Source organism: Macaca nemestrina, chromosome 3 (assembly GCF_043159975.1).
Source record: "Macaca nemestrina isolate mMacNem1 chromosome 3, mMacNem.hap1, whole genome shotgun sequence".
Lineage (NCBI taxonomy): Eukaryota > Metazoa > Chordata > Mammalia > Primates > Cercopithecidae > Macaca > Macaca nemestrina.
The window spans coordinates 26,080,892-26,108,797 of NC_092127.1; the positions used below are offsets into that span (position 1 = coordinate 26,080,892).

Genomic DNA, 27,906 nt, shown 5'->3' on the forward strand with positions numbered 1-27,906 from the left:
CATCCTATCACCCAGGAGAAAGAAAATAAATGCCAGTTAGAACAAAGACTCTCTTTGTTCTTAGCTTTCATAGTCAACACCACAGTCAGTTAGGTTACCTTGGCCCTGCACAGGTTGGAGCCATCATCGTGTGCAGATTCATACTATCTGAACTCATGGGACTTTGCCCTGGTGCTTCTCAACTTGGTTGTTACAGAGGCAGTTCCTTTGCTCCTAATATGTGTCCCTCCAGTCCCAATTCACTTCCACAATCTTCAAGCCGGGAAAGACAAAAGCGAAGGGCAGCCCAGACACACAGTATGTCTCCTGCACTGGGGACCACCTCTGATAATATCTGATGGATCGCAGCATGTGACAGTGTTGAAAATGAAACTCATACTGCAGTTTAAGCCAAAGAAAAGCATTGCTCTCATTTCCTTAAAAGAATCCTTTATAAAAGAAAAATCTAAGCTCTCATTCAAAATTGCTTTATGGTGATGTTTAGAAGCAGAGTATCAAAATTGTGAACTTTGAACAGTGCCACAAAGGGGTGCTTGCTGGGGGAAGGAAACAAGCATGTTCAATAATGTAGGTTTTCAATAACAGGCTTCATCTCTGAGGCTTGATGCTTTATAAATAAATCTTTCCTCAGCCCCGCCAGGATAATTGGACTACAGGGCTCATATGTTAACAGGTTTTGTTTTCTATTTAACTAATAACTAGCTTTGTTGTGGCAATCCTTAGTTATGCTCATTATTTAAGGATATGCAATAGGACCAAGGGATAATCCCCAGAGAGAAGCTTTGTGTCGACTGCTGGGGAAATCAACAGAATCGGGGTAAGATACATTTTTTCTTAGCAGGATCGACTTTCGGAGAATATGCAAGAACTCCTGGAATCCTTCTGGGGGTGAAGCGGTTTAGAGGAGAGGAGAGCAGACTTTTGAGTGAAACCTACTTTACTCCTGCTCTCCTGACTGTCTTGCTCACCTAGATTTTTTCATCTTTTCTAACAAGGTTCATGATAAAAAGTGAGAACTAATATTTCATAGGTCAGATAATACTGCCTTGCTGTGAAATTCCTTTTCTTTTAACCTAATGTGGTAGATTGTTTGCAATCCTGACATAACAGAAGAAGGTCCTGTATTGCCATGGATTTCTTGATGCAGCTAACCCACGTTGTCAAGGCAACCCACCTCCCTGATGTCTCCCCGCTAGAAAACCATTTCCACTTTTGCAAACCTTAAGTCACAATCATCTTTTACACGCACAGGGTGAAATATGTCTCCTGTATGCACAAACCTGTTACTTTTTTATAAGATGTCATATCATTACAGTGAAAGAATTTGGCATGAGGGATGTGTATATTAAAACATTAAAGTTAAAAGAACCCCATAGCATTGATGGCCTGCCTCTGCATTCGCAGGAGATTCGGGGCTGCTTACTCCAGGCAGCTATATTTTTTGAAGCTGCAGTCGTAATGTTGGCATAGTTTGACAAATTTCTATGTAAATTGATTGCAATCAACAGCTTTCTCATGGTTTGAGGAATTAAATCACTGGAAAGACAAAGTATTTTCTGAGATTAATATCACCCACTTGTATATTTTTCTTCTTTTTAAGAGTCAAGGCCCAGTTTTGGGAGTTCTTTCCATGGAAGTGGGGTCCCTTCAAAATTCTGTGAGACTCTATGACAGTATCACACTTGAATTCAGAAATAGATATCATGAAAAAAAAAAAAGTTTTTCCCCAGAGATCTGCACTGCTGAGTGGTTGATTTAAAGGAAAATCCCAATGACAGGATAGTAACAAACATCTGACTCTTTTTTGCTGGCTCACTATTAGCAAGAAAACTGGGCTTCCTTAAGATCCTTATTGAAGTTTGAAGATTGAAAGAGCTTTTTAAAACCTAATGCTGGCAATGCACCTTGCGGGCTACATTTAACTTACATGGTAATTTGAAGTAATTCTTAGTCACTCACCCATTGGTCTGGGTTTTCAGATAGTTTTTAAAATATTTACAAGACTTTTTTTTCTTTTAACTTTTTGTTCAGAAACTGATCACATAAAAGGTAGCCGCGTTTCATTTCATGATTCCTAAAGATTTGAGAACACAAGTACGTGGCCTTAAATGAAGTTTCTTTATGGGTCTTTCTATATGTTTAGATAAAACATACTTCAGCTCCTTTCAGCTGCTTTTCTTATTTCAATAAATCAAAGAATTTTATCCATATAAAATAGTACAAATTATCATATCCATTATTGAGGAATTGGCATTATTTTCTTTCCATTATTGTGATTTGACAGATCAGGCATTCAAACGTCAGTCAGTCAACAAAGGCTTTTAGGTTGTCGAGTTCAGCCCTCTCTTGTTATAACCTCCAAAAATTACTAGCACTCCATCACAACGCACAAAAGATTTGAGCCTGTTTATAGAAATACATACCAAACAGTAAGGTGAATGGTTAAGGAGGTTGTGGTAAAAAGAGTGAAGTGAACTCATAAGGCAAACATAAGGACAATGTGTACTACAGGTCCTGTATATAGTTAGGTGGGAAGATAATTTGCTTCTAAAACATTTCACAGTCAAAGCAAAGACAGAAACTTGGTCAATTAAATGATTTATAGTATATCCATAGAAATGTTTTGGCAAATACAGAGGATATCAGGTCACTGAGAGCCTAGGGAAATTTGCCTTCTGGGTTATGATTAAGTAAATTCGATAAAGGCACAGATTTACTGTGACAACTATATTCTAAGATCCGCTATGTTAATGACTACAGTATTTGGCCAGAATTCACACATGGCTTACTAGTGCCAAGCATTGTGGTATGTGCATTGTTACATACGTAGCCTCATTTAATCCTGCCGGGAAACATGAAATAGGTATTCTCATCATAGTGTCACAAATGAGAAAACTGAGGCTTAGACAGACTAAATAAATCTTCTGAGGTCTCAGGTTTCACCTGGTGGAGCTGAATGAGTTTCAAATCAATGTGATGTCCAAGTCTACGGTTGTAAGCACGATCCTATGCTGCCACCGTGGTTCAGGGTAGGGAGGGATCGTTTCTACCTGGGTGTATTAGAAAATGCTTCCCGGGGAGGAGTAGTTGAAACTGGTTTTGGATGGTGACTAGATGTTTCCCAGTGATATAGAGAGAGTTGAAGCCATCCTAGGAAAGAAAATAGTACATTTAAACACGCAGAGGATAAACCATTCACAAATTCAAAATAGCTGGCTTTGCCAGAGAGAACGATGACCGCAGGCAAGTTTCTTAGCCACCCCTTTCTTATCTGAACGGAGGTAATAATAGGATGTCCGTCACAGAAAGGTTGTGAGAATTAATAATATAAAACCATTAACATTAATATTATTAAGACAGATAATATTAAAGGTTAAATCAAAAGCAAGGATCAGATTATATAGGAAGCTTTGCTAAAGAGTTTCAACTTTATCCAGAAGGAAATGGAAAGACAGTTACAGGTGTTAGATAAGGAATTAATGTATTTGTAGTTTTCAAACATCACTCCACAGTAATGTGTGGAGAACGAAGTGTCCAGGTGAGTGAGCCAGGCACAACATGCAAGCTAGAAAAGGAGATGGACTCAATTAAGTAGCAGCTGAGATGACAGAGTAAAAGCACTTGGCAGGGTTTAGTTTCTGAGCTAAAGTTTAGTTACTGCCAGGGCCAAAGATGAAGGATGTGCTGGAGGAAATGGTTTATGATATTCAGCTTTCTGACCTGAGTGATGGGGTGAAGGGATTAATTATTAACTGGGGAAGAACATAGAAGTGTGCAAATCTGGAGAAATAACATAAAAAGTCCCATCAGGACACATGGGTTTGGGATGACTGTGAGCCAACAAGATGAGTGGTAAATCTGAGAAAGGTTGAGTCTGGACTGAGAAGTGTGAGAAAAGAAGTCATCAGGATGTCTCTGGAAGCCTCAGGCTCAGAAGAGTCAGCAAGAGAGCGATGAGAAAGAGTGGGAGAGTATGATGAGACTAGGGATGAAGGTGAAGGCCTGGGAACTGAGAGGCAGGGGCAAGTAGAGAAGAGGAGCAAAAGAGAATGAGAAGCAGCAGCTGTCAGAGAGGTGCAAAGAACAAATACAGACTAACACTCTTGAATCAAAATCTAAAAAACATGGGAATAGTCAATAGTGTCAGGTGCTGCAGACAGGACTGACAGTAAATATACATTTAGGAGTCATTGGTAATTTTGGCAAGAGCAGTTACAGTGGAGTGTTGGGTTTTGTTTTGTTTTGTTTTTGAGACAGTGTCTGGCTTTGATGCAAGGCTGGAGTGCAGTGACGGGATCTCAGCTCACTGCAACCTCCACTTCCTGGGTTCTAGTGATTCTCCTACCTCAGCCTCTGGAGTAGCTGGGATTACAAGCATGTACCACCACGCCTGACTGATTTTTGTATTTTTAGTAGAGACGGGGTTTCTCTACCCCATCTACCATACCAATAAAATTCACAGCATGAATTTTTAAAATAAATTGCCAAGCTAATTATAAAATTCAAATGGAATGCAAAAGAACTAGAATAGCCAAGTCAACTTTCAAAAAGGACAAAATTGAAGGAATAATACCTGATTTAAAGACATATCATACAGCTACCAAAGTCAAGGCAGGGTAGTATAGTTGTTAAGACTGATAAGTAAATTAATGGGCCATAATAGACAATCCAGCAATAGAGCCACACATACACAGTCAACTGATTTTTGATAAAGCAATTCAGTAGGGAAAGGAAGGTCTTTTTAATAAACGTAAAAAAAATTATATCTCACACCATATACAAAAATTAACTCAAAAAAAGTATCCTATAAATATAAAACCTAGAACAGAAACACTTCTACAAGAAAACAAAGGAGAAAACTTTTATGACTTTGGGTGAGGTAAAGATATTTGGATATGACACCAAAAGCAAGAAACATAAGAGAACAAATTGATATATTAAATTATGTCATAATTAAAAACATCTCCTTTTCAAAAGTTACTTTTAAGATAATAAATTGACAAGCCACATATTGGAAAATAATATTTTCATATCATATGTCTGATAAAGAATTTATATTTCACATAAATAAAGAAATCTGAGAACTCAACAATAAGAAAACACTATGTAACAAAGAAAAATGGGCAAGACATTTTAACAGACATGTCACTAGATTTCCAAGGTTGACACTCTTCCTATCTGTACAAATGTCGTGGGGCATTGTAGAAGGCATTGTCCACACTGTTATTCAGATTAATGCTGAGAGAGACACTATGGCAAGGAAGGGGACACTCCCCTGTTTGGCAGCCAAAGACTGAAGTGACAGATGGAGATAAATTAAAGTCCCCTTGGACCCCACTGATGTGAGGAATAATAGACATAAGACATAAGTGCAGATAATCAGAGGTTCTGAAATAAAGGACAGTCTTTGAGAGGTGACTCAAATCCAGTGGTGGTTCCTGTCATTTAAACTACGTTTCTCAAAGTGGTTCTTTGTTAGATCTCTTCTCCGAGTTCTTCCTGAGCAATGTGACCTCAGTCTGCTAGGGCAGCTTCTCATTGTCATCATCCAGGCTCCCAGCATGGATGTGGTTTTTTCTTCTTCCTCCATCCTTTGACTTCTTCTTAGTTCAAAATGAACCTTCCTTTCTACTTTCCGAATCACCAACCACTCCCTGTATTTCTGCATTGCTTTCTGCTAGTGCCCCAAAGAAATGAAAATGTACAAAAACTAAAGTTTCATTTTAAAAAGGTTTGAATATTTACATTCCAGTATATTTGTATGTATACTTAAAGACTAAAAGATTGAGGACATACATTGCAAATGAGATTATGAATAATTTTATTTCTATTTTAGTTTTCTATGTTTTATAAATTTTCTACAGTGAACATGCAATTAATAAAAAAGCTATTGTAAAAGTTGAAAGAGACATAGAAATAGGTTTTAATGCTGAAGAGAAGGGGGCTATAGGGCTAGAAAGAAATTAAATATAAATGAAAAAATATAATCAAAGGATCACAGGTCATGGAGAATGATGAATTTGGACTGTACAGGGACATTTTGTCCTCATAAATAAGAGAGGAGGAAGTGAAAAGGGTGTGATGCAGTTATAAATGTATCTATTCTGAGGACAGGAAGTTAAGGGAGTTTATCTGTGAGAGGATCAATGTTCTCTGAAGTAGAAGTCATATTTAATAAGACCGACTGTCAAGATAGCAGTTCTTTTTATTCTCTGGTCTGTAGACCCTAGCTGCTCACCCTCTCTCTCGTGCACTCTCCACACAGCTCAAGAACAGCCTTTCTTGAAACCCTGGCAACTGAATAGACTGTTTACCTTACTCCTTAGAGATCTGCTTAAACGTAGCCCACATTTCAAAACCATGGCCTGAGCCAATCCACACCCGTCACGTGCTCTCTGCAAGTGCCTGCAGCTCATCGTCCTGTTTCTGCAGACTCTCTGTATACAGGCTGTCCCTCAGTTGTTCATGTAAACCTGAGTTCAAAGATCAGTTACTTCATAGATTTTTGTCCCTAAATCTACTCACTTCAGCATTGACCAAGTTGAGTAGCAGAAGACCCAGCCTGAAGCCAGAGAACCTTCTATCTTCTCTGAAGCATCTCTTCCACTTGCTCAAGCATCTCCTCAGAACAACAGAAAAACTCTTCCTATTGCCTCACACCAAAGAGTTCAGCTTACATTTGTGTCCCTTGTAATCATGCTTTCTACCCCAAAAAGTCATAAAGAAATTATTCCTTTTGAAAGAATTTCATGAAGGAAATCTGGGAAGAACAGTTTCTCCTTCTGCCTGCACATTGAACCATTCATGCCTGCTCCACACCCCATGTTTCCCTGCTCCAGATGGTAATCAGGGGTCCTCATCATCTGGTCCCACCCACTCTTCCCCCCTCACCTGTGCCCTTCCACCTCATGCTCAGACAGTCATCTCAGTTTCCTCAGACAAATCTCTATTCCATGCAACTCCATGTATTTTCACAGAACCCAAATTTTTCCTTTTTTCCCCTCTTTGTCATGGTCAGCTCAAGTATCAGAAGAATTTTATGTTCTTCAATAGAAAGGAGATGTTTAAATGGGAATATTAAACCTTCCTGTTCCGTTTTCTGTGTGAATGCTGAACCTTACCTCCTTGCTTTTTGTAAGAACAAATTACTAGAATAATATTAGATTGGTTTAACATTTAATTTCTACCCCTTGCTGTGATCCAATAATACCAGAGAAATCTGCAGTGAAAGAGTATTCGACATAAAGATTTATAAATAATAATCATAATAGTAAATAAGTGGGAATGAAGGATGTAGGAAAAAAAAAAAGTAAGGCTAACCCATTTTTATTAGGTTTCCAAAGAGAGAGGAAAGAAAACCGACAGGCTATTAAAGAACTTTTAAATGAGTTCCTTTCATGTTCTGTTCTCACTCTTAAGCTTTAGGAAGAAAAATGGGATCTGTTCTAGAATGTGAAAAATTATCACCTATGTCTCAAGAAATTTCACGTAGAGAGCATAAGGGCCTCAGGAATCATTGCAACAAACGGACCCGCTTGGCATGGGCTCCCAAAAACCCAGACAAATTATTCTGGTATCCTTGGAACTAAATGAGATTCTTAGTCCCCCTGAAGCTTTCTTTGGTTCAAACCAACTGCTCTCTAATTAGAGGAAAACTGTATTTGGAGATGATAGGATAGGACAGCTTATACAGCAAAATAATGAAACAAAATTGAATATTGCCATGTAAACACGAATAAGCAGTTTACACTTTCTCCCATCACCCAGGAGGATGAGAATCAACATTTGGGATTTCATCCTAAATGCTGTAAATGAGGAAATTTGGCCAGTTGTGGTTGCAAAGTCATTTTTCGATTTCCAAACATATCAAGTCCCTGCACCACAAGTTTCATTTCCTGCCTGTGGAGATTATATATACCTCCAACCCTTCCCTGACACAGCGCTATCACTATTCAATCAATTCAAGGGAGAGCCGTTTAAAGCAAGGATTTTAACTTGGATGTCTCTGATTTCTTTGAGAATCCATTGAAAATCATGGATCTTTCCCCAGAAAAAAAAAAAAATGCACACAATATTTTGTAACCAATTTAAGGAATTTATATACCCCCAAAAATCTTCTCTTTTAAAACAAATCTTCAGTTTTAGGACAAAATTCTTAACAAACACTGAGTCAGTATGATGCCAAAAACAAATTCAAATGTAATATATTGAGCCAATTAATCATGCTTGATATCAAAGTACTGATAAAATGGATTTTTAGATATAGTAACTAAAACACTATTTTTTAAAGGACTATTATATCCAAAACTGGAACCAATACTTAAAGTTTCACTGGCTCTCATTTAAACTGGAGTAGAATATATATATATATATATAAATACATATTCTTTGTTTTATTTATATATAAATCATATGTATATGATTTATTTCAAGTGTATATGTGACTAAGAGACTCTCAAGAGTAAAAAAAAAAAAAAATTCAACCCAGTTACATTAAATACAGTGTTCAGATGTGACACTGCTATTAAAGGGTGGAAATAGGGTGTAAGAATGTTTTTGACCCATGAGAATAAGCATCGACAATGGATTGTCAGTAGATGAGCTTACTGTGGGTAGATACAAATAGAGGGTTCCAAAAAGATCCTCTTTTTATTTGCTGCCACCCAAAGGAATATTCTAGAAAGACATTTCTAAACACACACAACAGAGAATTTAGAAAGGGACAGAAGCACTTATGAAATCAAAACCTATTATCTCTTATTGATGGAAAATTACGCAGTTCCCTATCTTAACAACTACACAAAATTCCACAATTGTGACCCTCATATAAGCTTCATCAAAGCAGAAATCTTGGCTATCTTCTTCCCCAGCATCCTACAACAATGTCCGATACATTGTGATGCTTTAATAATTAGCTCCTGAATGGAAAAAAAATCTAATAATTTCCTGTATCTCACTGGGTAAGTCAGCTCAGTGCTCTGGGTCTCAGTTTCTTCAACTAGAAAATGACAGGGTAAAATTGCGTCTTTTAGAAAGCTTTTCTCTTTTAATCTTCCCAGTGTCTGTGCTTCTGTTTAGTACATGAGCACTGTCTCCTAAACGGCAAGGCTATGATCGCTTTAGGCACAGAGAGTGACCACAGACCTGTGCATATTCCACATGTGCGACAGCTGTTCACTGAAGAGGAAAGAGGGGAAGAGCCCACAACAGAAATGGGCTTCCAGGGAGAGCATCATGAACGGCAGTGTCATCCAAGAGTCCACTTGGCAAGGGTTTCAATCTCTAGGGAAGAGAGACTATGCCACTGTGAAATATAACCCAATTACTCCTTTTGTTTTCTTTATGAAGCCACAATCCATAATTAAGTATCCTCGTGGACAAAGCTCAGTAGATTTTCTGCTGGTTCAGCATGCCTGAAGCAGTAATATATTGACTTCTCTTTCAGAGTGTGTGATAAAATATCTTTCACCATAACCTCCAAGAGAAAACAGACAACCAAGTATTGATTCAATATTTTTAAAGGAAGTTTCTTTAAATGCATCTATTAATTAAATTTTCAAGTAATTTGTGTTCTTACATGGCGATATTAACTCAGATTTAGGTGAGTTTTGGGGGGGATATGGAAGGAGGTGAAAGTATATTCACTCTGAAAAACCGTCAGATATTACAATACCACTCTAAAATATGTCCCTGAACTTTTCCTTCCTTAGGGAAGTAATTGTCAAACTTCAGCATACATAAACATCTCTCGGAGTGCCTGCCAGGAATGCAGATTCGTAGGCCACACCCCCAGATATAGATCTGGGACAAAGCTTAGGAATTTGCAATTTTAACTTTTATCCCAACAGTTTCACTGCAAACGTGCCTAAATCCCACATATTTTATCTACCCTCAGGACAGATATATAAAATAAACATTTTTCCATTTCTCTTTTTTCCATTCAAATCATCGTTATGTGTGATATCATTACTCCCTCTAGTGGATGATTTTACTCAGCACCTTTTTTTCTATATTACAAATACCTTGCTTGAAACTTTTAGGAAATCCCATCCGTGGTGAAAATCCTGAAAGAAACCAGTGAGAGATCAAGACAAGGTTTATAAGAAAAATTATTTTGGTAATCTAACGTCAGGCTCATATATATTTATACATGCATGTAACATGTAATACACATATATTTGTAGAGAAATTCTTAATCATAGTTTAGTTGACTGAATATAAAATGGCTTACCTGTTTTATAAAAATAATTTGGTAGCTTTGAATTTACTGACCACACTATTTTGAGAATATTTATGCCTGGTTTACTTGTCTGCTTACTATGTACTAACTAGATTATCCCATATAATTCCAGCAAACTCCATACAAGAGACACTATTGCCATCCCTCATTTTGCCAATGAGAAAACTGAGGCATTAGGAGGTTCGGTTACTTGACCCAAGTCAGACAGGGGTCTTTGATCCAAGTCTCCCTATCCCAGGAGTCTGAGTTCTTAGTCACTTTGCTCCAATGCCTCTCTGCCCATGCAGCTTCTAGCCTGTTTGACCTAACTACCACATTGCACTCCTTTCCTTCCCCACCACCCCAGGCCTCCTGCCCCTACCCCAGTTCTCTCTGCTCTCCATTGCTCTTTCCAACATCTTCTATGCTCCCTTGGCCTCTGACTCTACTAATACCTTTGCATTTGGACAATTTCTCATCTGGCAGTTGTTAACACCTCTCTCGTGCATCCAGCAGCACCACTGAGTCACAATTCTTAGCATATTCCTCACATTGTAAACTAACGTGACAAGCATATCAGTACTATATATATCTCTTACTGTTACTTTAAGTAAATGCACCCTTTTCTAAAGTCTTAAAAATGATATTTCAACAATGCTTGGATTTATGTTATAAGTTGCATTTTCCCTACTATCACACCTCTATGTTTTACTCAACTGGTGTGTCTCAAGTACTAGTCTAAATACTGCAAAGCAATGTGAGCTCTTCTTGATAAAATACTATATCAGCTAACCTCAAAAATGTTTTTGAAAAGTAAGAGTCTTCATGTGTAGAGATCCAAGTAAATTAGCTTTTGAGGAAAAGAGCAATTTTTTTCATGTATCCATTCTTGGGTAGCTTCTTGGATTTTGCAGTCACTAAGGTTGTCAGAATAGCATCCCTGGGGCAGTCTCAGGACGTTTCTAGTCAGATTGCTTCTCACGTCCTGCAATACCCATGGAAGACATAATTCCAAGCCACATACCCACATTCATGCTTTCAGTTTATTTGGAATGTTTGAGTTCCTTTAACCTTTTGTGAAATCTGTCACCCAGAGCAATATGTCTTTGGGAAACATGAAACCTTAAGATATCATTTTAAATTTGACAAAAAGAATGATAAGTTACTGGGGCATATATTAAAACCTATAATGATATTTGTTCCATTTCTTACAGAAATGAAGCTATCATTATGCCGTCTTTTAGCTGTTTCTACCTAGTATATGCAAAGTAACTTTTGTAATAACCCTTCTTATCTTTGTTCACATAGTTAATAAAAACAGATTGTATTTTCCTGATATGAGACTCAATATTCCGAAAAATATATTTGTAATTAGAAAATAGATGTGGGGAACGGGTGCTTTCGCTGACATAATTCTGCCTGAACAAATCTCATCTTCATTCCTCAGAGATGTTATCAACATGATGCATTAATGTAGACAGTAAGGACAATTGAAGTCTAATTGGATGTAGTGCTGCAAGCTCCAGGTTGTGATAACTGCTAACATTTATTGAATTCATTTTAAGTGCCTGATAGTGTTCTGCATTTACATGTATTAAGTTGCTTAGACTTTACCCTGCAAAGTAGGTGCTATTCTAATCACCATTTTACAGATAAAGAAATGGAGGCACAGAGAATTAAAATAACTCACCCAAGGTCACACAGTACTTAGTGGCAGAGCTAGAATTTGAACCCAGAGCCCTCATTCATTTTTTTTTTTTTTCTTTCTTTCTTTTTTGAGACGGAGTCTCGCTCTGTCGCCCATGCTGGAGTGCAGTGGCGCGATCTCGGCTCACTGCAAGCTCCGCTTCCGGGGCTCACGCCATTCTCCTGCCTCAGCCTCCCAAGTAGCTGGAACTACAGGCGCCCGCCACCACGCCTGGCTAAATTTTTGTATTTTTAGTAGAGACAAGGTTTCACCGTGTTAGCCAGGATGATCTCGATCTCCTGACCTCGTGATCCACCCGCCTCAGCCTCCCAAAGTGCTGGGATTACAGGCGTGAGCCACCGCGCCCGGCCCCCAGAGCCCTCGTTCTGAATCACTTGTGGAATCACAGACAGAATACACCGCACATCTGCACGGTTCACTCCTCAGTGATGGATTCAACGAGGCCTGAGTGTGTCTATTGGGAACTTGATGCCCCAAATGATTCTGAGAGACAGCTAACACTGAAAACCACTTCTAGTTAGAAAAGACTCCCACTACCCGTCAGTTCAGAAAGCAAAAGGAGACTCAAACTGAGTGGCAGCAAAATGAAGCCGTTGATTTCAGGGTCTTAGGTATGCCTCTTTGTGGAACTGTTTATTACAATTTTTCAGTAAGACTGCCACTTGCTTGCAGTGGTATCTTTACCCAAACCTGGGTCTCAGTAACTACTTCCCCCAATTCTAAACCAGAATGTGCACACACTGTCCCAAGACGGTAGCTGTTAATTTGCTGTTTATATTTGGGTTGTTGATCTCCCAGGTTCATTTGGACACATGGCCCATTCCTCACTGTTTCTACTTGCAGTTCCTTTGGATTGCAGATCCTAATCTTTGGTGCAGTACAAGACCTTTCCTCTTGTACTATTATCAGGAGAGACAGAGGAGCTGCACTTAACCAGAAAATAGAGTGTCCCCTCACATTGGGCCATGTACAAAAGCTGTCAAATGATTATCACTGGTGGACCTATCATGGAAGAGAACTAGGGGAAAAATATATTTTTTAAGGAAAAGATAGACTCATAGAGAATTTATGGCTATTATATCTGAGGTTTTGACTCTTAGTAAGAAAGCCTGCATGTACATGCTTATCTGTATGTATTAGTCCTTTCCGCACTGCTCATAAAGACACACCCGAGACTGGGTAATTTATAAAGAAAAAGAGATTTAATGGACTCATAGTTCCACATGACTGGGGAGGCCTCACAATCATGGCAGATGGTCAAAGGCATGTCTTACATGGCAGGAAGCAAGAGAGAGACCTCAGGATCTAAAACCATCAGATCTCGTGAGACTTATTCACTACCACAAGAACAGTATGGGGGAAGCCATCCCCCTGATTCAATTATCTCCCACCAGGTCCTTCTCATAACATTTGGGAATTATGGGAGCTACAATTCAACATGAGATTTAGGAGGGGACATGGCCACTATATCACTGTAGTTCTGAGGAAGGAACAAGTTTGCACCTGGGTACACTTCCCGACTTGTGTCCAATAGTGAGTGCCTTAACTAGTGAACTTTACCAGCTGCCTACCACCTACCTGGCTTTGTTGTTTCCTCCCTATCATCAGTTTTGCAGCAAATTTCACTAAAGGTCTACAGAGGTCAAATTTTTCTGCTGGTCTTTTAAAGTACATTTTAAAGAAGGAAATTGTTTACCATAGGCATACTTCTGAACTTAAAGATTTATTAATGTTCAAGAGTTACTCCTCATAATTAAGAGTCTGTTGTTTAGTTCTCTCCCAGAGTATTTGAAATTGTTACTAATATAATTAGATTTTAATAGGCTTTTATGTTACCTAAACACTAATTTGAAAAGTAAAACAAAAAATGAAAGTTTGCTTTAGTGATTAATGAGCTAACTCTGAATCGTTTCAGTTCAAATAAATGAATTGATTATGTAATTTGGTTTCAGTCAACCTGAAATATTTAAATCACAGCCAGAAAACCAAATTCATTTGTTGATTACCCTTTCCTGGACTGCTAATTAGTTCATGACAGGGAGTGACAAGTACTACTTCTAATGGAAACTCCACTGAGGTCACTGTGCAACTCTGCTAAGTGTCATTCTTTAGGCAGGTGGTTCTCTAGCTTGCATCGGAATCACCTGAGGGCTTGTTAAAGCACATTACAGGGTCCCCATCGCCAGAGTTTCTGATTTAGTGAGTTTGGTGTGGGGCTCAAAATACTGGGTTTCTAACAAGTTTCCTGATTGCTGCTGCATCTGCTGTGCTGCATCTGCTACTGGAAACACTGAGAACCACTGCTTCATATGATTGGGTCCTCTAGAAATTTCTCCAGCATAGCAAGTCCAAGGACTTGTAAAAGGTTTACTTATTATCCTCTAGCACAACATATCTTACTAAGGCATGTGAATAATGTGATAACCTTTACACTTGCGGTTCCAGGTATTATTTTCGCTCGTCTGCAGCAAAATCCAATATGACAGGCAGGGCCAGAAAAATGTAAACAATTAAAATGTGGCTTGGCATTTATGCAAAATGACAGGAAGAACCTGCACACCAGGCCGGCTGGGAGCTCCTGGGTCTGGCGGTATCAAAAAAAAAGCAAAAAAAGAAAAAGAAAAGCTACTGTACTAGCTTTGCGCCACCTGGTGGTGATTTTTTGGTCTGTCACTCTATAGAGGGATCACTCTAGGTCACGTGACTGTTACCGAAGCGGAACCCCTAGGTGAACTGTCAAAAAAAAAAAAAAAAAAAAAAAAAAAGACGAAATGGATTTGGCAAAGTAGTCCCTACCTCCTCCTGCTTTTCTTTCTTGCCTGTCTCTCTCTCTCTCTCTCTCTCTCTCTCTCTCTCTCTCTCTCTCTCTCTTTCTCTCTCTCTCTCTCTCTCTCTCTCTCTCCTTTCTCCTTTCTTTCTTTCTTTCTTTTTCTGACGGAATCTTGCTCTGTCGCCCAGGCTGCAGTGCAGTGGCGCGATCTCGGCTCATTGCAACCTTGGCCTCCCGGGTTGAAGCGACTCTCCCTCCTCATCGTCCCGAGTAGCTGGGACCACTGGTGTCTGCCACCACGGGCCTGGCTAATTTATTGTATTCTAACAGAGACGGGGTTTCACCGTGTTGCCCAGGTTGGTGGCGAACTCTTGAGCTCAGGCAATCCGCCAGCCTTGGTCTCCCAAAGTCCTGGGATTACAGGCGTGAGCCACTGCGCCTGGCCTGCATTTTATGTTACAGATAAACTGCCTTTATTCTTCACTGGTACAAAGATTTAAACAACACTTTTCTTTGGGCAGTACTTGTAAATGTATATTTTAGGACAGAATATAATGCAGGTAATTTGATTCAGAAAACCTGGCCCTGTCATGCAGTTTGATTTAGCTTCATCACATAGACAATTTCACAGAAACAATGTTTGCATCAAGTTATGCTACAATTCAGAAAAAACACATAGTCATATTTTACTAAGTGAATACTAGAGTTCTGTTGGATTTCTTTCTATTGTTTAGGCGCTTCCAAAAAAAAAAAAAAAATCAAAAGCAAGAACAGTAAAACAAGTAGCAAAGACCCAGGGGCTGTGAAGTCCAAAGCGAGGTTCAGGACTACCTATGCAGGAGGTGCTAAGATGTTGTGAAACTACTTTTGCCCAATCTTAGCTCATCCTCCATCTTCAAGGTATAAAGCAGAACTTGAAGACTAAGGAAGGGCAGATCGGAGTCGGCAGTGTAAACATTTGTGAAAAGTATGGTGGTGTGTGTGTTGTCGTGCATTCCCTCTCCCTGACCTTTGGGAAACGGGAAAGGGAGTTGCCGTCTTACCATTTCCACCAGCTTCCTCGAGACCACTTGGAGAGACACGTCTTCTCAACACCCAGAGACTTGAGGATAAAATATTCGACTCAGGCCCAAGCAATAAGCAAAAGAAACTTTCTTCATCACTGACAAGCCAATAGTTTGTGTTTTCTGAGGGTCCTGTGGGAAAAACTAACATAGAGTCGTCTCCAAGGTAGAGCTCAAGAATTTACAAAAAATTAGCCGGGCGTGGTGGCGGGCGCCTGCAGTGTGCCTGAGTGAGGCTGGCACTGCTGAGGCTGACCAGGGACCACACTTTGGAGACCTGAAGAAGATCTTCTCAGGAACAACCTTCTCTAGAGGTGTAACCATGGTAACAGTATAACTCCTGGTAACAATATACTCCTGGTAACGGGGTCATAAGTCACACGTTATTTGCTAAAGCAGGACAGGGGAGTAGAAATGCTGTGGAAAGTTTCACAGGTTATAACTTGCCTATCAGGAAATCTTTTGTGAACTGCTACTGAATTTCAGCATCACAAACATTAAACGAAGGCACTTTCATGACAGCTTTGTTAAGATTTGTATCCTTATCTTCTCCATTTCTCATTCTTAGTAAGGCTTGCAAAATATACTGAAATTTTGTAAACAAACCTGAAAAGACAATATGAAGGGGAAGGTTTATAATGTACATTGATTTCTGCCAGCCCTATTTACTGAATATTGTATGCAGTAATGTAGTCGTTAGGAAGAGGGCGCTGTGGCATTACATTTACTTGTGTGCTGTCTAGTGAGTTTCTAAATGGTTCCTGTAAGGATTTATAAAGTGGAAAATGTGGATGGTTCCCTTACACTTCATTTCTCCTTAGAATGGTACTGAGATTTAGAAGTGACGACTTCAGAGCTTCTATTGTCTGGAACTAGGAGAATCTTTACGAATGATTTGGTCCATTCTTGTCAGCTCCACTGACATTTTTCTATTTGAGGAGCCTTACTTTTTAATAATGTGTTCCAGCCATTTAATTAAATTGCTCCATAGATAGAAGAAGTCCCAATTTTAAGAGTATTTTAAGTCAACTTTATAGTTGAGGGTTGATTTGATATGAATATTTTGTTACTGCAAGTTTTCTATCCACTTGGAATGCAGAAACTTTAAAACTGTGAAGCTGTTTTTCTGCACCATCTTCCACTTTTTATCTGTCTCTATTAAATACTGAATTAATTCAAGGAATATTTATTAAATTGCAAAATGCTATTGCCTAATAATATTCTATGATTATATGTGTTATTCAGATTAATATTACAATAAAGCAAAGCTAAAACAGGATTTTTAAAAAATCAGTTTTGCACAGATACGAGGTTTTGATAAAACTCAATTAACATTAAAATCTCCTCAGTTCAAGATTGATTAATTCAAAATACAGTCTAAATTGAAACATCTGTTTATTCCCTAATCACATTAATATTTACCCATTGTTATGCTTGGAATAATATATAAATATAGTTCGATAAAAAACAAAGTACAAGATAAAGTATGAATTTGTAATTGGCAAACTCCTGCAAGGAAAATTATGTGATGACTGGCCAGTAGGAGGAGAGGAAGGGATAGTGTTTGTAAATAAAATATATCTTTCTCTAAAATGTTTAAACTGCTCTAGAGCATCAAGGTCAGAATTCAAGTATTGTGCTCTCTTACAAATGAAATTATAGGCTCTTACTCCTTAGACTGGAAGAGAAGCTAGGAAGTATCTATTTAATTCTTTTAGCAATAATTGCATTTGACGGCAAGTGGCAGAGACCTGGGAAATAATGGCTTAATCAGGAAGACAACAGGATGTCCAAAGGAAAGCTGCTGGTTGGGCTGAGAAATCTCTAATTCTCAAGACTTTTCCTCAAGATTGCAAGATGACTGTTGACACTCTCCCACTTAATTATGAATTCCAGTTAGCAAAGAGCAGAAAATGAAAGAAAAGATCAAAGGACAATACCTACATTAAAAAGGCAAAAACTTACTATCCCACTAGATATCGGCTTACATCTCATTGCTGGAAAGTAATCAATGTCCACCTGTGCCAAGAAAGGTTGGAAAGGCAGCTTTAAGCTGGGCACGATGCCAACCCTAATGAAATTAGTTTGTTAACAAAAGAAGTGAAGAATAACTCTTCTCCACCTCTCTGTCACAGCCTCTGTCAAAATCTGCTCCTCATGAAGATGAGGCAGTGAGGCCCAGAGAGAGTGTGTGATTTTATCCACATCTCAAAGCTGGTGGCAGGGGTAGCATTTTATGTACCACAATGTACACCATCTTGCTTTTGAGTTGCGCATTGAATTCTACATATGTGTTGGTCGGGTGGGAAAGGAATGGGGTCTTCTGAAGTTCTAAAGATTTTGCTTTAGTGAGGGCATAATAACATAAAGAATCCTAGATTATTAAAAGCTTGGCATGTCAGCTCACTTCTAATAACATTACTGTAATTTTTTATGGAAAGAATGCAAAGAAAAATAAAAATACAATTCCTAACATAATAATGAAGTGATATTGTAGCTACAAAGACATTAAAATATATTTTGAGAGGCTATTTCTTCAAAGTAAATATGAGAGATATTCCCTTATATAGACCATAACTTCAATAAACCTTGTGGCCTTCTTCCTCTCCCAGACTGAGGGGGCAGCCCTCAGCTTTCTCAGGAGTGTGATTAAAGGACAGCGGTCACCACAGTAGTTACAACACTTACGCTAGCAGCAAGTAAGGTGGCTCTAAAAGAGGCTTCAGCAGATTTTCTTGTATCACCTAAGTGATAAAATTTGTTTTTCTAGACTAGTTGTGAACAGAAAATGTTGACTTTCTCTTGCAGATATCATTCAGCCATTCAAATACTTATTAAATGTATACATTCAAGAATGTAACACTATGTCCAGTTGTGTGATAATCCAAGAAGACAGTGTTACTTATTACTACGTATTACCTAGTACCGCAAGGAAGTGATAGGCAGAATCCTGAAAAGAAATTTTTTAATTGTTCAGTATTAAAGCTATCTCATTCTTGGTACAGAGGAGGAAACTATAGGCTTACAAAACAGAAATGACTTGATTTAATTCATTTGGAGAATAGAAAATTATTTTTGTTTGTAAATTAATATGTATTTAAGTTAGGCCGGGCACAGTGACTCATGCCTATAATCCCAGCACTTTGGGAGGACAAGGTGGGTAGATCACTTCAGCCCAGGAGTTTGAGACTAGCCTAGGCTACATGGTGAGACTTCCATATCTACAAACACGTACAAAAATTAGCCAGGCATGGTGTTACATACCCATAGTCCCAGCTACTCTGGGGGCTGAGGCAGGAGGTTGTCTTGAGCCTGGGAGACAGAGGTTGCAGTGAACTGAGATTGTGCCACCGCACCCTAGCCTGGACAACAGAGTGAGACCCTGTCTCAAAAAGAATATATATATATATATATGTATACACACACACACACACACACATGAATTTAAGCTATATGTAACTCTCTAGGTTATAATTTCATATCTCTCTAAACGTGAAGACTTATTTAAATATTATAGTGTCATCTGAAATTGCAGATAATTACTGTTTTTCTTCCGTTCATGATCAATGTCTGGTAAATAAAAGGGGAGAAAAATTTCCTAGTTTGCAATTCAGTTTTGTGTCCTTGGTTTCTGATTGCAGTGGGAGAAACTACAGATGACCACAAGTGAAAGGAGGAAAATATTCTGCTCTGTCACATTCCACGTAATCGCGATCACCTGTGTGGTTTGGTCTTTGTATGTATTGATAGATCGAACAGCGGAGGAAATCAAGCAAGGCAATGACAATGGTAAGAGCACATCTTCTTCTTTCTTACTCTCTTGGATCCTAAAGGCAATTCTCAGAGGTGGATAGGCAGTCGTTCCCCGGGTTAGGCCTTCAACATGTATGATACACTAGAAAAGCTGGTATTTGCCATTGATCCTTCCCTAATCATGTTATTGATTAATACTCTGATTAAAAAGCATTAACTATATGTAGTCCCAAGCTGAGATGTGAAATTCATCAAATCCATATAAAACTTAGTGGCAGTTACATACAAATGGCAAACACCACTTCGGGCTTTTTGGGAGCTGAATAAGGATCAAGTTCTGCCAGACCTGAAAAGGCAAATGGCTGTGAAAATGAAGGGTTTCTCATTTTATTTAATTCACTCTAGTCATCTCTCCTTTAAAGCATGAAGGAGATGGCATTCTAGTAGAGAATGTTTTATAGCTCTTTAGTTAGTACTATATAGTTTGATAGAGTGGGTTAGCACCATGGTTTGACATTTTAGCCATGTGAAGTTTGATTGTTAAGGATGGTGTCAAGTCTGCAAAGAAAAATATTTCAAAATCAGTAAGGCATATTCTCATAATGGATAGGCCACTTAAAAGAGAAAGCACAATGTCTATAAAATATTATTTTCATGTGTGAAAGGACCCAGTTCTGTTTCTCACTGCGCCTGTAAGTTTTCATACCTTATCCAGCCCAAATCGTAGTGGTACAACAGTGAGAACCATCCCCACACCCCGGCAGGAAACAGTATTAAACCACTGATGCCTCTAGAAAGGACATTGTTCAGATGGTAACATTTTGAGTTTGTAATGTTGTGAAAAATGTTTGCACATCCCTCCACCCGCAAAAAAAAAAATGGAAGAAAATGAAAGAACAAAAAAATGAGAAGAGGTAAGAAAGAAAAAGTAAGGAAGAGATTAAAACACAGAAAGGTTGGTTACTTCTGTATTTCTGTGTGTGGATTCATAAACACAGAAGGGGAGGCTCCATTCTCACATTCGCCCTCTAGGTGGCAGCAGCACACGCCAGTGTACACCGTTCTGAGCACTGCAAAAAGCCGAACGCGGCTGCGAGGATAAAGGGAAGGCCAGGAGCCACGATAGGAATTGTGCATGGGGTTTATGTGTGTCAGAGAGGGGATGGTGACAGCGTTTCAGGTGCCACTGTCCTTTTCTGGAAGAAAATGAAAGCACTACAGTGTCGAGTCTAAATGCTAGAAAAACAGGTAGGGTGGGGTTTTGTGGCTTGTTTTTATGTGTTTATGTATTCCATATTAACTCATTTACATACCATTAATATCAAACTGCATTGTTTGCAACTACATAATGTACTGTTTCAGAGAGTCTTGATTTTAAAATGTTACATTACATCCTTATTAAATAAGTTCCCTGAGGGTAGAACTTTGTTTTTCTTTTTTAAATCCTGTGTCCTCTCTTGATATAGATACTGGTCCAAGCCAAGTAAAAAACAGTGTGCTGTAAATGTAAATACTGCAATCACATATGGATGGAAAAACAAAGAGGCATCCCCACCTCGCTTCACCCAGTGTCTTACCCTAGAACTCTAGTGTTTTCCTAGCAATCAAGGGCAGACATGATACCCTTAGATTAGATGACACATTTAGAGCTCAGCATTGGAGAACCACAAATCTCTTCCAGGTAATGTAGTCTCTCTGCTTTCCCAGTGGTCACCCTCACTTGGTTTCTTTGTAGTAAACTGCAGAGCTCTTCTCGAGCCACATGGAAGGAAAGAAAATTAAGAGCCCCTCTCGTAGATGTAAGAAGAGGAAGCAATCTCATGTCATCTATACATAGACCCTCATAGACACTCATAAGAAAACCCCTCTCTTACATTTATTTTATCCAACCACATTTCTAAGGCATGTGACTGAATAGCAATCATTTACCCTACAATGAACATGATGGTCTCAACTTCAGCCATAAAAATATCTCCGAAACTCATGGCTCTATGCTTTCTTCCGTTTTTCTCTGTCTCCTTGCTCATTCTGTAGGCCCCCTGGATTTTATCTTCAGCTGCCATGTCAATGCTGTAAGTTCCCAAATTCATCTCCAGCTCCCACTGTACTCCAGTCCCATACATCCACCGATCTTCTGAACGATTCCGTTTGAAAGTCTTAGCGTGTCGCAATGCGTAATCCCCTACCACTTCTCACTAACACCTGTGGAAAAGGCACCACTAACACCCAGTAGCCAAACCCAGATATCCAGCTTTCACTCTGATTTCCTCCCTCTTCTACCTTAAATCAACCACCAAATCCTGTTTACTCTGTCTCGCATACCTCTGGAATCTGTCCATTTCTTTCCTTCCCTATGGCTACCATCCGTGTGGAAACTATCGTATTTTTAACTTGAAAACTGCAGAAGCTTCTTGACTAGACTTTCTCCAGTTTTGCCCAACTTCAACCCAACCCCATTCTCAATAATGTAATCTCAGCAGATTTACAAAAACACAAATCTAATCACATCCTATTCCCACTTAACCATTAAAAGGTAATCCAAATTCCTCAGTGGGACTATGCTGCCCCCGTGACCTAGCTGAAGCCAGCTAGGCCGAATATTCATTCAGCTCCTCAAATCTACTTCCAGGCCCTTGCTCAGCTTTCCTGTCTGTGTAAAACATTTGCTTCCAGCTTCTCTTGTCCACCGCCACCACACACACTCTTAAACACTCATATATTCTCACGTACCTTCCTAATCCCAACTCAGCCTTTGCAGTTTACCTTGAACATCACTTCCTCTGGGAAACTCACTTCAGTTCCCTGAAGTGGGATCACTATTCCTACCACAGTGGTTCTCAGAGTATGGTCCTGGGACCAGCAACATCAGTATCCCCCGGGCATTTGCTAGAAATGCATATTTTTACCTCCTACCTCCCTAGACCTATGAAACCCTGATGGTGGAGGACGGCAGTTTGTACTGAAGAAGCCGACAGGTTATTCTGATGCCGGCTAAGGATGGAGAGTCACTGCCCTACCATATGGTCACATAGCATCCTGCATTTACCCTCCCCAGGGCTTCTCCACATTTACTGCATGGTAGATTACCTGTGTCATGTTCCTAATGCTGCAAAGCTGGACTTTATCCCCAGAGGTTTATACTTAGTCACCCCTTAGATGATTCTATCATGCAGGTAGGGAAGCTCTGCCTGACAGTGAGACTTACCACATGCCATTGCAATTGCTTATTTAATTGTCTGTCTTCCTTCACCTGCTCAGAGCAGGTGGGGGCTCACCACGCCCTCTCCCCGGTGCTGAACACTGTGTCTGGGACCAGGCAGGTAGTCCGGTCAACGTCGTACTAGGAATGATGAAGTGTGAATGTCTGGTACCTAAGCTTTTCCACCTCTTATTTTTCTTTTAGAATTGTTTTCAAAATATTTTTTTCTTTCTCAGCTGTGGGTGGGTGCGAGATTCCAGACAGTAACCTCCAGTGGACTCTTAATGACAATCAAGGGTCCATTTCTTAAAGGAAACTACAAATGACATGATTTTTATATTTGGCATTTAGAGCCAAAGCAAAATAGAAAGCAAGATATTGATCAAGCAGCAGTGTCCGTGGTAATTCCTGTAGAGCCGCTTGCCAGCGGGACAGCTCTAAAACTTGGGTAATTTCCAATGGAAACCATAGTGACTTTCATAAAGGGAATCATTTGTATTTATGTTTAAGTTATATTTATTTACTTATTGTTTGTTTTATTATACTTTAAGTTCTAGGGTCCATGTGCACAACGTACAGGTTTGTTACATATGTATACATGTGCCATGTTGGTGTGCTGCACCCATTAACTCGTCATTTACATTAGGTATATCTCCTAATGCTATCCGTCCCCACTCCCTCCTCCCCACAATAGGCCCCGGTGTGTGATGTTCCCCTTCCTGTGTCCAAGTGATCTCGTTGTTCAATTCCCACCTATGAGTGAGAACATGCGGTGTTTGGTTTTCTGTTCTTGTGATAGTTTGCTGAGAATGATGGTTTCCAGCTGCATCCATGTCCCTACAAAGGACGCGAACTCATCCTTTTTTATGGCTGCATAGTATTCCATGGTATATATGTACCACATTTTCATAATCCAGTCTGTCACTGATGGACATTTGGGTTGATTCCAAGTCTTTGCTATTGCGAATAGTGCCGCAATAAACATACATGTGCATGTGTCTTTATAGCAGCATTATTTATAATCCTTTGGGTATATATCCAGTAATAGGATGACTGGGTCAAATGGTATTTCTAGGTCTAGATCCTTGAGGAATTGCCACACTGTTTTCCACAATGGTTGAACTAGTTTACAGTCCCACCAACAGTGTAAAAGTGTTCCTATTTCTCCGCATCCTCTCCAGCACCTGTTGTTTCCTGACTTTTTAATGATTGCCATTCTAACTGGTGTGAGATGGTATCTCATTGTGGTTTTGATTTGTATTTCTCTGATGGCCAGTAATGATGAGCATTTTTTCATATGTCTGTTGCCTGTATGAATGTCTTCTTTTGAGAAGTGTCTGTTCATATCCTTTGCCCACTTTTTGATGGGGTTGTTTTTTTCTTGTAAATTTGTTTGAGTTCTTTGTAGGTTCTGGATATTAGCCCTTTGTCAGATGAGTAGATCGCAAAAATTTTCTCTCATTCTGTAGGTTGCCTGTTCACTCTGATGGTAGTTTCTCTTACTGTGCAGAAGCTCTTTAGTTTAATTAGATCCCATTTGTCAATTTTGGCTTTTGTTGCCGTTGCTTTTGGTGTTTTAGACATGAAGTCCTTGCCCATGCCTATGTCCTGTCAAATTATATTTAAACCTGCTTTCCAAGGTGCATATTGAAGGGGAGTGTGGGCATCTGTATAAATTGTTATTTCTTTAATCTTCCTGTGGCATTGGGACTGTGAGTGCTGATCCTGAATTTACTTGTAAAGTTGTAGGGAAAAACTGCATAATTTAAAAGAAGTCAACATATTTTAAATCCATCTTGAAAAACATTTATAATATTTGAAAAGAAACAAATTGTCCTTTTTCAGCCAGAATTGAGGTTGAATATAAAACAGCAAAATCTTTTGAACTGTAATGACGATCCTGGAAAGAAAAAAAATTCCTCATATGTCTGTAAATGGTTGTTCTTTTAGATTAAATAGGCATGATGCCACAGGGAGCCCTCACCTCTCTTTCCCCTGTGATGACAGGAAAAAAAAAAATAGCAAATATGTGGTACTTGGAGCTTTAATACCCTAAATAAGCCTATCACTAAGTTTAATTTGGGCAACAGTTGTTATTCTTGCCTTACCTTTATATAGTCTAGAAGAATTCTTCAGTATATTATCCATGTATAAACAACAAAAATACAAACTAAAAACAGCTACAACAATTTACAATATTAAAGAGACTGTAGATATAGATAGTAAAGTTGCCCCAGAAGTGTTTCAATGTATACATAAGGGACTAGCATAACAAATTGACTTTGTTTTCATGGCTGACTCACTCCCAGGCCTCCAACTTCCTCCAGGGCAGAGGCCTTGCCTGTTATTTAGAAAATACTTGGTGTTAGTAGAGGCTCAAAAAATGTTCACTGGCTGTGACTGACTCCAGCAGACGAGAACAACCCAAAATGAATAGACGCTGGCTTGACTTAGTTGTCAGAAGGCCAGGGTTCTAGCTCTCCCTTGGTCATTGACTAGTTATTTATTTTTTTTTTTTTCCTTTGAGACAGGATTTCACTCCTCCCACCCAGGCTGGAGTGCAGTGGTGCGATCTTGGCTCACTGTAACATCCTCCCCTCAGTCCCCCTCCCTGGGCTCAAGTGATTCTCCTGCCTTGGCCTCCCAAGTTGCTGGGACTACAGGTGGGCATCACTGCGCCCAGCTAATTTTTTGTATTTTTTGTAGAGACAAGGTTTCATCATGTTGCCCAGGCTGGTCCTGAACCCCCGGGCTCAATCGATCTGCCTGCCTCAGCCTCCCAAAGTGCTGGAATTACAGGCGTAAGTCACCGTGCCCAGCCTAGTTATCTTCAATAAAATGATTAATCACTCTGAAGCTCAGTTTTTTTCATTTGCAAAACTACCAAGGTTGGAGTGAGTAGCTGCTAAAAGTTCTATGATTTATTATTCAGACAACATGAACTTTACCTTGCATCAAACAGATTGAAACCTGTCTATATAAATAATGTACATATATGACACGTAATTACTCACGGTGAGTATTGTCATTAAAACAAGTTAAGAAAAAGGTTATAAATATGGGAAACAATTTTGTTGTTGTTTAATAATCTACCCAACTGGAGAGAAGCAACCAGGATAAAAGTAAAGAAGAAAACCAGCTCCCCTCTGCAGACCCCAAGGCCCCAACAGCCACTCACACACACCCTTCCTTATACACACACTTTGTAGTTCTGCATACCCTAAGCACCCAGCCAAAATAGTCCAACTTACAGTGAGATGCTTTCTGCAAACACACACTGCCACTGTCGCTGTTAAGTGAACCAGGTTCTCTTCTGCTGCTTGGTGATTTAAAAAAGCTTTTAGACATTCTCCAGGTGTCTCCAGTCGCATGATCTCCTATATAACATATGCAGAATACTCTGAGAAATCAAATTTCAAAGCTGGAAGAGACCTTAGAGATCACTGTTTATAGATGAGGAAATAAGCGATTTGCCTGATCTCCAGCTGTATTATGAATGCCCACCCGGAGCTCCTGCTTTACCCAATTTGACTTAAAGAGAAAAGTGAGATGTTACCGGTATGCTCCTGTGCCTTCAGGGGAGAGGAATGGGAACCCCATTCTATTACCAAAGGAAATATATCTTCAGAGAAACAGTATTTCTGGAAAGTCAATGAGTCTAAAAGGGTCTGGTAGATAAAACCCTGCTGATAAGCCATTGTCACTGTGGTCTGCAAGGTGGCAGAAATATTTCCTAACAAATGCAGTATACATAATTGCTCCTTAAGCATTTAAGGATGTTTTAGTTTATTTTTTGATGGGATTTCTGAGCATTTCTCCTGACGAAGGGAATTGTAACTGCAAGAGATGCCCAGAGACACACTATTACTAAACGCCAGTGGCCTGGCTGACAACTAACTAGACTTCTTCCCTCTGTGATTCTGGAGGGAAGCTTACCTTCAGTCAAGCTGGGACACCCTAAACTCACAACACAGTGAAGTTAGAAAGATCTCACTGGTAGACACCTGTGAAAGCTCCGCTCTTAACCTACAGCTGAATCAGCCGAAGGTGTGTAGCATTCAAATCACACAGATAATAACAATAACGAAAACTTACATTTACACCTTCTATGTGTCAGGCACTGTTAATTTGTTTAATCCACACTAACAGCCCTATGAAATTGGTAGATACTATTACCTCCAATTTTAAGTAATGTATCAGTTGGCTTTAGCTATATAACAAACCATCCCAGGCTGGGTTTGTTGGTTGAAACCTGTAATCCCAGCACTCTGGGAGGTTGAGGAGGGCAGATCACTTAAGATCAGGAGTGCAAGACAAGCCTGGCCAACATGATGAAACCCTGCCTCTACTAAAAATGCAAAATTTAGCTGGGCATGGTGGTGCACACCTGTAGTCCCAGCTGTTCAGGAGTCTGAGGCCAGGAAATCTCTTGAACCCAGGAGGCAAAGGTTTCAGTGAGCTGAGATCGCACCACTGCACTCCAGCTTGGGTGACAAAGTGAGACTGTCTCAACAAAGAAAGCATCAGGAGAGCATGAAACCACCATCTGCAGACACATTTAAAGTTTCTGATTGAGTTGTGTTTCCTATTGTCCTATTGGCTAAAGCAGTTCATATAACCAAGACCAGCATCATTAGGGGATGGGATACCCCAGGACAGGATTACAGGGAGGCGTGAGCCAATCAGGGGCTATTATTGAAACAAGCTATCAAAGATAAAGAAATTGAGACGAAAGAAAATAACAGAGCAGGCCTAACACCTCAAGGAAATGAAACAGCTATCTGAGTTTAGGTGGTTAAAGATGTAAAGACTGCAGCAGATTCTTAGGAATAGGGTTCTTCGGAATAAAATCCATAACCCTCGAAAACAATGGGAGATTTTGCACAGGAAAACCACTCTTGAGAAGTCATTAACCATAATAAGGGAAATCCTCTTAGGGTATGGGCTGCAAATAAATTAACCAGAAGTCTGAATCATTTGGGGATTTGGCTATTCCTTAGCCAGGAAAGAGATGAAAAAGTCAGTCTGTTGCACAGGTCCTGTTTATAACTAAAGCTTAATTCTCAGGTTCCTGGTGGGGAAATGCTCTTGGATAACCCAATCTGTGTCTCCTGACCTGACTCCAATAGAGTACAGGATTAAGAAGATGTGGGGGATTTTTGTGTGTGTGTGGAAAAAAAAATTATAAATTTT

At 39.4% G+C, this 27,906-nt stretch overlaps 1 protein-coding gene across 22 annotated transcripts in view; it reads left to right on the forward strand.

Moving 5' to 3' along the window:
• Positions 1–27,906, forward strand: part of MARCHF1 (membrane associated ring-CH-type finger 1) — an 833,115-nt gene that overhangs the window by 790,504 nt on the left and 14,705 nt on the right. For all 22 annotated transcript variants that reach the window (XM_071092868.1, XM_071092866.1, XM_071092864.1 and 19 more), the window contains one exon: positions 19,403–19,550. In XM_071092868.1, coding sequence (XP_070948969.1) covers positions 19,403–19,550 — 148 coding nt within the window. The remainder of the gene's footprint in view (positions 1–19,402; positions 19,551–27,906) is intronic.